We start from the raw sequence: 12,830 nt of genomic DNA, 5'->3' as shown, positions 1-12,830 counted from the left end.
TTTTATCATCATAACAATTTCCTCACCCTTTTCTTTTATTTTATCACACGATGTTTAAAAAAATAGTCTTATTCAATTTCAGAAAACAAAGACAATTTTTTTCCTTTGAAAAGCATTAAGTGGCTGAAATTAGCATAATCTTAAGATTCTTGTGCATACTTACATCATGACAATCATCACATGATACATGTTTCCACATAGTTTTACATAACATCGACAAATATCGATGCAAATATAAAATTTTATTGAACAAAAACTGTATGGCAATATATGACACATTTAATTATATATTACATCCAAAAAATGACATTTTCAACACAGAAACATGCATTACATTTTGATCTACAACCAAAATCAAGATCAGAGTTAAAGGATTTCAACCAAAACGCAAGACGCTATGAAAATTGTATTTTATTACCAATATTTTAAAATTATATAATGAAATCGGTGGATATTATTTAGTGTGCACATGCAGTTGCATTAGATTATAAATGAACAGAGTAAATTTTTCTTATCGAATATCAGTTGATTCGCTGAAAATATCGCTTGTGTTTAATTTCCATCAAATGTTTTTTACATGATTTTTAAGGTTCCTTCAAAGAAATATTGTTAAGCAGACATTAAGGGCATGCTTGTTAAAAATTTTTCTTTCCATTATCTTTATTGGGTACATGAACGCTAATAATGGAGCCAAATCCCGTTACACATAGTGCCATTAATCTATCCTCAAACTGCACATTATCTTTTAAGATACTATAACTGCACTGTTTCATTCTTCCCTTATACAGCACAAACAATAATTAAAATCATTCTTCCTTAGTTTTCAACAATGAGGAAAAAACAAACAATTAAACATTTGATGAAAAAATGAAATTTTGAATTTCAACAACCATTGTTAAAAACTATTCGAAAAATTATTTTTGAATTTCTGTAAAATTTGCATAAGTAGCATTAGAAAAACAATTCTTCAATTTTTAAAATCAGCGTTGGACAATAATATTTTCAGAAAACCTAACCCAGGAATTTTGTTAAATTTTTAATTAGTTTAAATTTAAAAGAAGAAACTTTGAGACACATTTGTAGAAAATCTGGTAATTCTAGTTTAAATAGTGTACTTTATAAAAGGCTAATTTACAAACAATACAGCATCGTCTATCTTTCCTTTTGAAATAGAGTCAGAGATGAATATGCTGAAGAAAGTAAAAAAATTAAGACATAGTATAAGATAAATCAAGTAACATAAATTAAGACATATAGGAAATAAATCAAATTCTTTTTAACAATGATAAGCCATATACTAATAAGAAAAAACATTGTACAGTTATCTAATAATATGTGATTTACTTTAAATGGTGTATAATTCTTTTTTTTAACTTGTGCGTTAATCAAAATGTTGAAAAGAATAATAAATATTAAGAAATTTTATAGATACACATTTCTTTTATGGTTCAATGAAAACGAACTAAAAGAGAGTTTGTATCACAAATCTTTTTTTGTAACCTTTGTTTGTAACCTCACAAAGAAGAAATCGAACGCTAATTTTAAAATAAATTTCAATTCAAATGATAAAAGACAAAAATTAATCAAGATATGATAGGTATTCCACATGAAAAGAAAAGAAATAATTATATTATCAAAATATTTATAAAACATCAGAAACACTCTGTGTCATCTTAATCAAAGTAAAAAAGAAATAACAGCGTAGCAAAATTTAATGGGTACAGTAAAACTTAACTAAGTTATTAGTTATCCGAATTTTCCACTAATAATAAAGGAACGAAAGTACGTATTAGCGCAATAAAGGCCAGGCTAATTGACTTATAACTAACAAATTTAGCATATAAATGCCTTTGAGGGCTGGAGCGATTTTTGTGGAATTTTAAATAGAATTTTAATTAATCAAAAATTAAGTTGAATTTTGGAGTTTTACAAGATAATTTCAGAAATTAATATTGTGCAAAAAATAAACTTTACATCATTTCAAATTTTTTAAAAAATTGTCTTTTTCAGAATTAAAATTTAATAATTGTGCAAATTTTTCCTAAATTTGGCAGTTTTAAAAAAATAGTTTTTTTTGAATAATTTTTAATAATAGATTATATTGTTTCTCTGAAATTCAAATCACTTTCATTGTTTCATAAAATATTTAGAATTTCATTTCTTTCATTGTTGGAAGCTAAATAAGATGGATTCTGTTTCATATCTGTGTAGCTTAGTAAACGAATAAAAATGTGAAATTACAATACTACGAATTTTAGAAAATAGGCGGACCGGATATTTATATTTTTAATAGCATTGTGATCTTATGGGAATGGACTCTATTAAAAACGTTCATGTACAAAATGAATAGAACTCACGTAAGATAATTAAAATAACACGCCTTCAATATCTGACAGTTTGACGGAATCGTGGATATGAAATTATATTTAAATGATTTAACTGAAATTAATTATAACCAATATTCCTCCCTCTTCAACTGATAGCCAAAGACGACGACTTAAAGGTAAAATAAAAGATAAATCAAGCTTAAAACACTATCATCTCATCTATCAAAACACATCACTCTTTCGGATTAGAGCGCCGAATCTCCTTTAAAAGTTTAAATTTATTCATTAATCTCAAACAGAGACGCAAATTTTTATCTTAAGTCATAATTCATACACTAATTTTAATTATTTAAATAGTTTTAGATATTCTTTTGCCGGCGTCCTTGCATAAGGGTAGCGCATTTTGCATAGGGTCCCGGGTTCGAATCCCGGTTCGGGCATGGTTGTTCTTCATCTGTGTTCTGTCTGTGAGGTGTGTGAATGTGAACCCCCCCCCCCTGTAAAAAAGGGTTGCGCATGCGAATGTGTGAGTTTCATCTTCATATGAGCTAGAAGTCAGGCTTCTGCCATCGGGTGCTCAGGGGTCTTCACCCTCAGAAGCTACTGCACCCCCTTTCAGTGGTAACGCGGACACGATATAATCCTCATCATCATCAGATATTCTTTTTTCTTCTTTTTTTTTGCAATATGATGTGAAGCACAACACATATATATATACATATTACTATAAAGCTCTTATATTAAAATTTTAAAGAATTTTTTTTCTATTTTTGTTAATACATACGTTAATTTGTACTGTAATAATTAATACTATAAATAGCAGTATTTCACAAATTTAAATTTTTATGATAACTAGACTCGGTATTAAAAAATTGCTTTCAAATTATGCTATACAACAGAAACTTTCATTATATTTAAGTTCTTTATATTCTCTGAGTGTTTGTTTGAAAAATGCTGATATTTTTTTCATGAAAATACGTACCAACTAAAGGTGGTTTATGAGAGTGTATGCTGCTGGGAATGCTAAGAATAATTTTATTTTGTTCTATGCCCTTTATATTCGTTGAATTACTGCTTTCAGATTCCGATACACGTCCTAACATCAGATTTTCATATGGTTTTTTATGATGCCAATCAATAGGATGTACCAAATGTCCTCCTTCTGTTATCTGCAAAAATATTAGATAAAAGCACTGACAATGATATCATTCATAAACTAAACAACAATACATTAATATTTTATAATTCCTTTTTCTTTAAAGCACAATACAGCAAAATAGCCTTACTTTTACCCAATGCCAGGTAACAGGGTTATAAACTTTCCATTTGGGGAAAAGCACTTCTTTTATGTAATTAAGCTGCCTTATGTTATTTGTCATCCACATAACAATGAGAGAGCCAGGGTGAGATAGATCCTCGATCGGTAAGCTCATTAGCGATTCACAACATAATGTTTCATACCTAAAAAGTGAACAGATTATTCATATAGATTATTTTGGCGATATTACTAATTTAAATGAAGAATGATGGCGAACAGCATAAAAGACCATAGCAAATATAACAATGAAATAAATGCATGGAAATGTTTCGCGTAAATAATAATTTTGCCCTAAATTTAAATAAATGCAGAATTATATAATTACTTCAGTTAGAAAAATTTTAGAAGGAAACAATAAAATTTAATTTATAGCTAGATGGTACGTTAAGAGTCCTGATAAAATATTTTAGATTTACCCTACAACTTAATTCAAAAATTTTTAGTTTAAAGATAAATTTTCTGAAACCAACATTGGCATAACCAAAATCACATATCATAGTTTCAGTAAATTAATAATTATTTAACATTTATGGCTTGCATAGTTTCTTTAGAAATCAAAGACATTAAAAAGAATTCGGAAGCAGCAATTAATTTAATATAACCATGTAGAATATAAAAAATAAATTTTAGCAAACAGCTATCAAAATATAATGCAGTGATTTCAATAGCTTCAATTTTATCTCAACGGTAACTCATTATTTTAGAAAATTATACAAAAGTAACGTTAAAATCAAATGACACGATTCTTCTATAGAAAAATTCTTCCATTTCGTTAACTACAGAAAAACATAACATATTTAGAACAGTTATTTTTTTTTATAAAGGCATGCTGTTATTTTCATGTTTCATAATTATAAATTAATTCGAATTTCATAATTGTAAGATAATTTAAATTTCAAGTTCCATAATCATTAATTTAATTTTAACCTCAATTTCATAATACAAAATGCAGCTGAAAAAATAAATACAAACCTTTTATTTCTTCTTACTGACTTATTTTCCCACGGTGGATCCAAAACGATGAGGTCATATTTATAACCTTTACATACATAAAAAAATTTCCATTATATTAGGTAAATTGCTTAAAAACAAATACTATTAAACAATTAACTTTTAAGCAGTAAACTTTCAACTAATTTTTCATATTTGAAAATTAGAATTAAAGAAAAACTATTATATATATGCAATCTCTTCTTTGTTATAATTTCATTGGTTTTTGAAGAATAAATATGGATTTAATTGTGAACAATAAATAAATAAATAAAAATAATAAATAAATAATATTTACCTTTCAAATTAACAATATCACCAATGTCACATAAATGGAATATGGATTGAGGTGGAATAACATACATTTCGGAACCAAACGTCTTTATACAAGAAAGATTATGATTGTTGTGAAATTTAGAAGGGGAAGCATTATCTATGGCTGAAAAGCATATAAAGCAGTTAAAGAATGGTATATAAAACTAAAAACACAAAATTTCAAAAGAAAAAAATATAAGATATGATTACAATTTTTTTACTTAAATAAATTACAAAATTTTGGAAACCAATAATTTTCATCCATTTAATAAATTTGCAGCATATAAGTAAGTTTAAACAATGTTATTATTATAAATTAATGTATAAAACATTATCATGTCAACAGCAAAAAATTATTTCTTCTGAGTTTGAAAACAAAACAAAAAAATAATAATAAGGGGAAAAAATATCAAAATAGTAAAGTATGTAATAAATTAATCATTCGTCCTTTAAGAACACAATAAATTGAGAAAAGAATTAAATTTATACCTAGATGTAGCACACCCTTGGCAGCTTCCCGTGCTTCAGAATTATTTTCAAACCACTCTTGGGCACTAATCTCAGAAGATTTTAAGATGCTGAGATTTCTAGCATTTTCAATGAGATTCGTGACTTTTTCATAAATCAACCTGTTTTCCTAAAAAAATATAGTTTTTCTGTAATTTAATGACATTTTATATAGTTACTCACACATAAAATATATTGATTACAAAAAAGGAATTAATCTTATTAAATGAAATCTAATTAACTTAATTGGTAGTTTAAGGTTAATTTTATTATCTAGTTCAATGATTCGAGGGCAAGTCAAAAAGTAAAGGGACTTCTGCAGTTTCTCTTTCCAGGGTTTGGTAACAATGCTAATATCTAGCGCTGAATTATAGTCTGTGTATATTACTGTATATCTAGCGCTGAGTAAGTAGTATATGTATTAGTGCTGCATTAGTGTATTAGCTCCATTGTCAATATGCAACAAGGAGGAAATGAGGACAATGATTCGCATTTTATTTGCGGAAGCTTTTAAAGGTAAGCTGCAAGCATGGTTTGGAGACATCCATCATCATCAGAAGTTAAGAAATTTAAACGTCAACCAACAGCTGGTAAGATTATGCTAACACTATTTTATAGATCACTAAATTTATTAAAATGAAGATTGCATTTTGATTTATCTTATTGATTGATGTTGTAATAGAATTAATTATTAAGCAAACGTAAAACATTAATTGTGGAGCAGATCAGTCGAATTATAGAAATAAAAACTGCAGTAAAAAAAAGATTAATTATATTATCTTATTTTGAAGTAACAGTTATTATTGTTCACTAAATTCTTATAAAAAATGTCGCTCATCTAATGCATATTAGAATCATTATAATTTAAGGAAATTAAAAAAACAAGCAAAGGTAAGCTTCTTTAAAGATTTTTATTTATGTTTTGAATAATGAGCCAGGAAAGACATGAAACTGAATGATAGTTCATAACTTAAACACAAAACTCACCATATAATACAAAAATATTTTAAATATTGCATTAATAAAAGAATATGATTACTAATAAGATTTTTTCTTACACTTGCATTATTGAAAATAATTCATTCATTTGAGAGTAAAATAATTTCTTTGTTGATATTTAAGAATTCATTTCATGCGAGTTAAATTTTTATCACAGAATTTAAACAAATGTAGAAACAATACACACCAGATTTGTTTCAGCTAAAGGTTCGTTTCTTTTCTTTGAACGTTTCTTTGGTTTCTTCTTTTGTGCCTATAATAAATAAATAAAAAAGTCTCAATAATCAAAATTTTTTTATTCATAATATCAGCTAAAATTTATTGAAAATTCCAGTTTAGTAATGTTTTATTAAAATGATAATTATTAACTAAATATATTAAATAATTCTACAGCTATCAAACAAAATCGTATTGTTTTGTTATCATCTATAACAAAACAATACGAACTCGGTGATACATGATGTACAATTTAAAATTTTGGTCAAACGTGAAAGAAATCAGATACAGTATAAAAAGTATCTGCGATTTGTGAATAAAATTATTCAAACTAAGACAAAAAAAAATAATAATGACAATATCACGGGGGTAAAGAGGAAAATGCAAAAACCGAGAGAGTGTTCAACGTATAAGATAAAATTTAATAATTTGAACCATATTAAAACGGATACAAGTAGATTAATGTACTCTCGCTCCCATTAAGAGGGAAAGATATTTTTTTTATAAAGAAATCTTATAATCGTTTCTAAAAAAAACCCTAGACATTATAGCAATTTAATATTGGTCCAAAATTATTAAATGACGTTGATTTAAATAGCATTGTATAATCAGGATATTTGGATAGAAAAGTTCAATTTTATTTTAAAAAAACTATTAAAATATTTTATAAAGAGAGGGAGAGCAGATAACTTAGATTTTGAGAGTTCCGAAAGTGCAAGAATTTGAGAAAGAAATCATTAAAATCTAATTCCTTTATGCCCCCCCCCTTCTTTACTTCAAAGTGCATAGACCAGTCCAATTGTCATGAAAAGTAACAAAATTTGAGAAAAAAAAATACGTATCAGCAAATTTATTGATTTAAGTTGAAGAGTTGGGTATCCAAATAGGTCTTTGTGTTTGGATCGGACTGGATAAAGAGAGAGAGAGAGAGAGTAAGAGAGAGAGAGAGAGAGAATGGAAATTTTAATACTAGTTTTTCACGTTCAAATAAAAAAAATTATTCATCACAGAGAAAAAAAAATTCAAAAAATCATAGATATTAATAAAAACTATGTAATGAGCTATAAAACGTTATGATAGTTAATTAGATCAAAAGCAAATTTAAAAATTGCTAATTTTGAAAAATATTTTTCATTTTTTAAAAACATTGTCGTGAAATTTTTGGAATTCCACTTAAGCATAGAAAGAGATAACTGGTAAAAAATTTCAGCGGAAGAAAAAACAACAATAACAACAACAACAAAAAAGGCTTTCGAAAAATACATATAAGTACTTTTCTATCAGTTAAAATTCGAGGACCGAAAAAATTCTACAAGTGTTATAATTTTAAACTAGCTATACCCGACCACGCGTTGCTGTGGATCAGTCTGCTTAGATGAAAAAGATAAAAAAGAGAAAGCGTACGTTTCTAATATACTTAATTTCACAATCTTAGTCGGTATACAATTTTTTTTTTTTTGTTGTTGTTGTTCTGTTGTCTGTTCAGATATAGATATTGTCTAGTTTGCCGACTTTAAAACATGCAACACATAATTGTCAATGTGAGAAACAATCCGTTTCTAGATCTGAACCGTACAATTCTAAAGATTGTCCCTGAGCTTTATTGATTGCAAAAGCAAATGCAATCGAATTGGGAATTGCAATCTCTTAATATGAAATGACATATCAGTTGGAATCATAGGAGTGCGAACAATTTCATCTTTGAAAAGTCCTCTCAAGATGGTTGCTTCAACGACGTTGGCCATTGATTTTTATATTGCAAGCAGCGTACTCTTACAAAGGTTTGATGATTGATATTTCACAATATGATAATTGCCCCACCAATTTTCAGTTGCAGTACATGAACAGTGGCATTCCTAGCAGATGGAGTGAATTCAAAAATTCTGTTGGATAAGTAAGCGTTTCATCAGTTTTCACAACAGTGTTATGTATGTGACTGCTTTGAATGCTAGACTGAATAATATTTTTAAGTTCTTCGACGTCTTTGTTCTTGCTGCAAGAATAGCTCGTTCACTCAGCCAATTCTTATAATTGGTTCAAATATTGGGAAATACTTATTAAACCCGTTGTTCTTTTTAAATAACTAAATTGCATAAGTTATGAAACAATGAAATTCGTCTTGAGGTCAGATCCTCTGGCATCTTCCATTTTCAATCTCCAGAAATTCATAAGACAATATCTCAGTTGATCGAACGTTTTGCTGCCGGACACGCATATTTGTATTTAATTTCAACGTCTTTACGTAACCAATTATAAGTATACTTGTATTCTTTACGTATACTTTACAAAGTAGAGTATTTAAAGGGGGCATTTATTTCGTCCGCTGGTGCCGATAGAAGAATTACATTAATGTTTGCCTGAAATCTCCTCAAGGCAATGTTAATGCTTTCTCAAATGACATGATGCTTCTACCATTACAATGATCGATCAAGACCTCTAGCGAATTTTAGTGCGTCATTTTGTGTTCATCCCAAATAATAAGTTTTAATTCCTACAGTATTTTTCCCATGCCGGATGCTTTAAAATTGTTGCAAATAGGTGTTTCAATGAACTGTATATTCAATGGCAATTTTAAAGTGACACGAGCAGTTTTTCCACTTGGTAGCAATGTTGCAACTATTGTCGACGACGCAAGAGCTAAAGCTATGTTATTTTGGATTGAACTGCTGTCAAGATCAATCTAACTGGGAACGTTTCACCAATTCCTCTTACTGCATCTAAAAAGAAGATATATCCAACCTTCTTACAGACAGTTTGCATTATTTAATCATGTAATGTTGCTCACGATACAATTCTACATTGAATGAAGCAGCAGCAGATTGATACGGCGATGGCATTCTCAATAAATTGAGATATTTATTTCCTATTTCTAAGCACAAATCTTCAATCATTATTAATGCTTCGTTGTAGGTTTCTGCTGTAAAATTCATGTTCATATTTGAATTTTCTTTGTGTATTTTATTATTTCTTGCGCGTAAATATCTTCAGCCATGTGCGATTTATATTCCTTCTATAACTCTGTCGGATAGGAAGGAGAGCAGGATATCAATATGATTGCACACAATACACGATTTGATTTGGATGTGACTTGTTAAACTGGTCATTAATGCATACATCCCGGTGTCGGTCTTTCTCCAATAAAATCAGAGCTTGACATGCACCGCGGAAAGTGACAAGTATAACGCCGTTGAAATTCTGCCAATTTGAATCCTCCAACCTGATACTGTGCGATTCCATCAATGCACAGTGAGAATCAAAAGAAAGTAAACACCCATGATTGATTTAGAAAATGTGTTATTACAAATATATTATTGACTTATAATACAAAGTAGATATATACAATTATTAACTTATTTAAGCAGAATCGAATAACTTATAAACATTTAATTAAAATAAAATACGTAAAGAAATAACTCAACTTGAACCTAAAAACATCCAAATTTATGGGTCAAAAAAAAAAGTAGTTCTCATAGTTCTTACTCTTTTAAATGTTTTAAAATCTGGGAGATTTTGCGATGGGGAATTAAATAGCACTATAAACGAGAAAATAAATAATAAACTTAATGGAAATTGGTGAATTCTTACATAAAATAGAAAAAAATTGTTGAGAGTAGCCATTGCACAAACAAAGTCTTGACAAAAATTCCAAATACAAACAGATTAAAGATTTTCAGAGAACTGGGAGATCAAGACGACATTTACAGATTTAGATTTTTGTAATAATATTTTATTCAGTTATAAGAAAAAAAACCTGAATTATTTGCACACAGAAGCTAGCAAAAATATAAAGATCAAAAGAAGAAGAAACCAGCTATAAATACTCAGTTAAGATAATTATACTTGGGGTTATATCTGTTAAGATCTGAGGGTGTATGGTGGCAGCAGGGGTCTGTAATTTACTCGTAGTAGTTGTCAAATCTGCAATGAAGAAAATGGAGAATCTAAATATTATTTTAAAAATTGTTGCCCCGAATGTTGTAAATTTTGACTGTCACAATACTAGATCTTCCAACGTGATAACGATACCAAATAACCTCAAAGATTTTGAAAGAATAGTGACCGCTTTCCTATTACTTCTCCACTGCACACTAAAAAGTGCCATATTGCTGCCTTTTTTCGCACACTTACAAATGTATTTCATCGATTTAATGGAATTACAGCACTTCACGTTTATGTACGCTTTGTATGTTTTTGACAACAAATATGAAACAACCCATTAATTATTTACTTCAATGTTTTGTTTCGCATTTGCATGATTGCTGATTCCCAGCTATCTTCTGCTAATCTGATAGCCATGTTTTTTTCCCTGTAACTGTGTTGGATACTAATGCTCGAGAATATTGCTTAGATCATTTTTCGTTTATTATGCATGCTTAATTTGGATGCAGTGTACCGCAAGGTCCATGTAACATATTTTTCGCAACAACTTCATGCAAATCATTATCGACGTCGACATTGGATATTTCAGCGCATCTTGTAGCGTCGATTTCGTTTGAAGTTATTTTATTAAAGTGCCAGATTAGTATAAGTGTGTATGGTAAACTTTCCTTTCGTCATTCCACTGAGTACATCTAATAGCTACAGACCCAAACATTTCATGTTTTACAATTATAAAATACTAACAAAATAATAGTGCTATTCACATTAATTTAAACGTAGATCAATCAACACAGCACAATTCCAATGCAATGAGAAACGAAATATTTCAAACCACTCGAACAAATTACTCCGAAGAGATCAATTTCGTGATAATTCAAATGAAAATCAACTGACACAGCTGAATTCCACTGAAAAATAAGGAAAACAGTTTGAAACTAATAAATGAATAAAAAATAAAAGATATTGACGTAATAAACGCAATGACAACCAACACAACTTAATTCCAATGCAATGTCACACGAAATAATTAAGTCCAATGAAAATAAATCGAACAGCAGGAAAATTCAATTTAATAGTGCAGCTGAACACAATGAAATGAAATCGTAAAATTGGAAAGCCTAAATGGATTGTAAATTAGGGACATTGAAATGGAATCGTAAAATATTTAGTATAAAATGCGTTGCTTTTGTGTCTAACAAATAGCGTTGTTTCTCAATATTATATATATATATATATATATATATATATATATATATATATATATATATATATATATATATATATATATATATATATATATATATACGTCAAATGTAACACCTGTATAATAAGTATATCAAAATACGTGCGTATTCGAATGAAACGTTATGTCAAATTTTCAAAGCAATCAGCAAAAAACTTTCGGAGATTTAAGATTTTGAACAAATGAACATTTATATTGATGATATTAAAATGGTGGAAAAATTAAAAGAAGTGGTAAAAATTAAATTCCAAGTTAACATTTTACCTCATTCATAAACCTGAACTCATTTCCCGATGATCATCACGCTTGCAAGCACAACTTTTTAATGCTTTTCAAGAATCAAGGACAGGAAAGTAAAACTTTTTATCCTTTTTCAAAAAAGTATATTTCGACTGAACTGCATTTACTGCTCATATTCTAATTTAGCAAAAGTATTACTCTCTAAATTTTCAAGTATAATCGCTTCTTTTTTATCAGTTTCATCGAAAATTTGACATAGATCTACAATTGCGGGATAAATATCAAACACATTCTCTTTTTAGAACATATTATATATATATATATATATATATATATATATATGTTAGAGTAACCTATACATTTCTCAAACGTTTTGGATATTGCAATTATAACATTCACAAAAATATCGACCGACAGAGAGTTAACTCTTTGAAATACAATTAGTTTAAAATTCGATACAGATCTACATTGGCGGAGATATAATCATTTGCAAAATTTTACTGACTTATTGCATTTTTGATTAGCCATATTTATACGCAGAAGAACAAACAGGTGATTCAAGGTTGGTTTTCATCTAAAATTTCATGAAAATTTCCATCTTCAACACCAATACCATATAACAAGTTCCATCCTTTCAACTTGTTGCATTTTTTAGCTATCGTATAAAAGACATTATCAAATTCAGAGTGGGTACAAACATGGTATCACATCCTGTGTGCGACAACTCTATCCTTTGCTAATGTATCAAAATCTCAGTCAAATTTTTCAAGCGATTAACTTTATTTTTTTTTACATT

At 28.4% G+C, this 12,830-nt stretch overlaps 1 protein-coding gene across 4 annotated transcripts in view; it reads right to left on the bottom strand.

Moving 5' to 3' along the window:
• LOC129975745 (N(6)-adenine-specific methyltransferase METTL4-like) overlaps positions 1 to 12,830 on the bottom strand; it is a 40,749-nt gene that overhangs the window by 16,346 nt on the left and 11,573 nt on the right. For all 4 annotated transcript variants that reach the window (XM_056088937.1, XM_056088954.1, XM_056088946.1 and 1 more), the window contains exons 2-7: positions 6,644 to 6,709; positions 5,440 to 5,587; positions 4,934 to 5,074; positions 4,618 to 4,684; positions 3,614 to 3,788; positions 3,310 to 3,496 (exon numbers count right to left, since the gene is read on the bottom strand). In XM_056088937.1, coding sequence (XP_055944912.1) covers positions 3,310 to 3,496; positions 3,614 to 3,788; positions 4,618 to 4,684; positions 4,934 to 5,074; positions 5,440 to 5,587; positions 6,644 to 6,709 — 784 coding nt within the window. The remainder of the gene's footprint in view (positions 1 to 3,309; positions 3,497 to 3,613; positions 3,789 to 4,617; positions 4,685 to 4,933; positions 5,075 to 5,439; positions 5,588 to 6,643; positions 6,710 to 12,830) is intronic.

Source organism: Argiope bruennichi, chromosome 1, assembly GCF_947563725.1.
Source record: "Argiope bruennichi chromosome 1, qqArgBrue1.1, whole genome shotgun sequence".
NCBI lineage: Eukaryota > Metazoa > Arthropoda > Arachnida > Araneae > Araneidae > Argiope > Argiope bruennichi.
The sequence above is the reverse complement of the archived record's forward strand: the minus strand, read 5'-3'. Positions and strand labels throughout refer to the sequence as shown.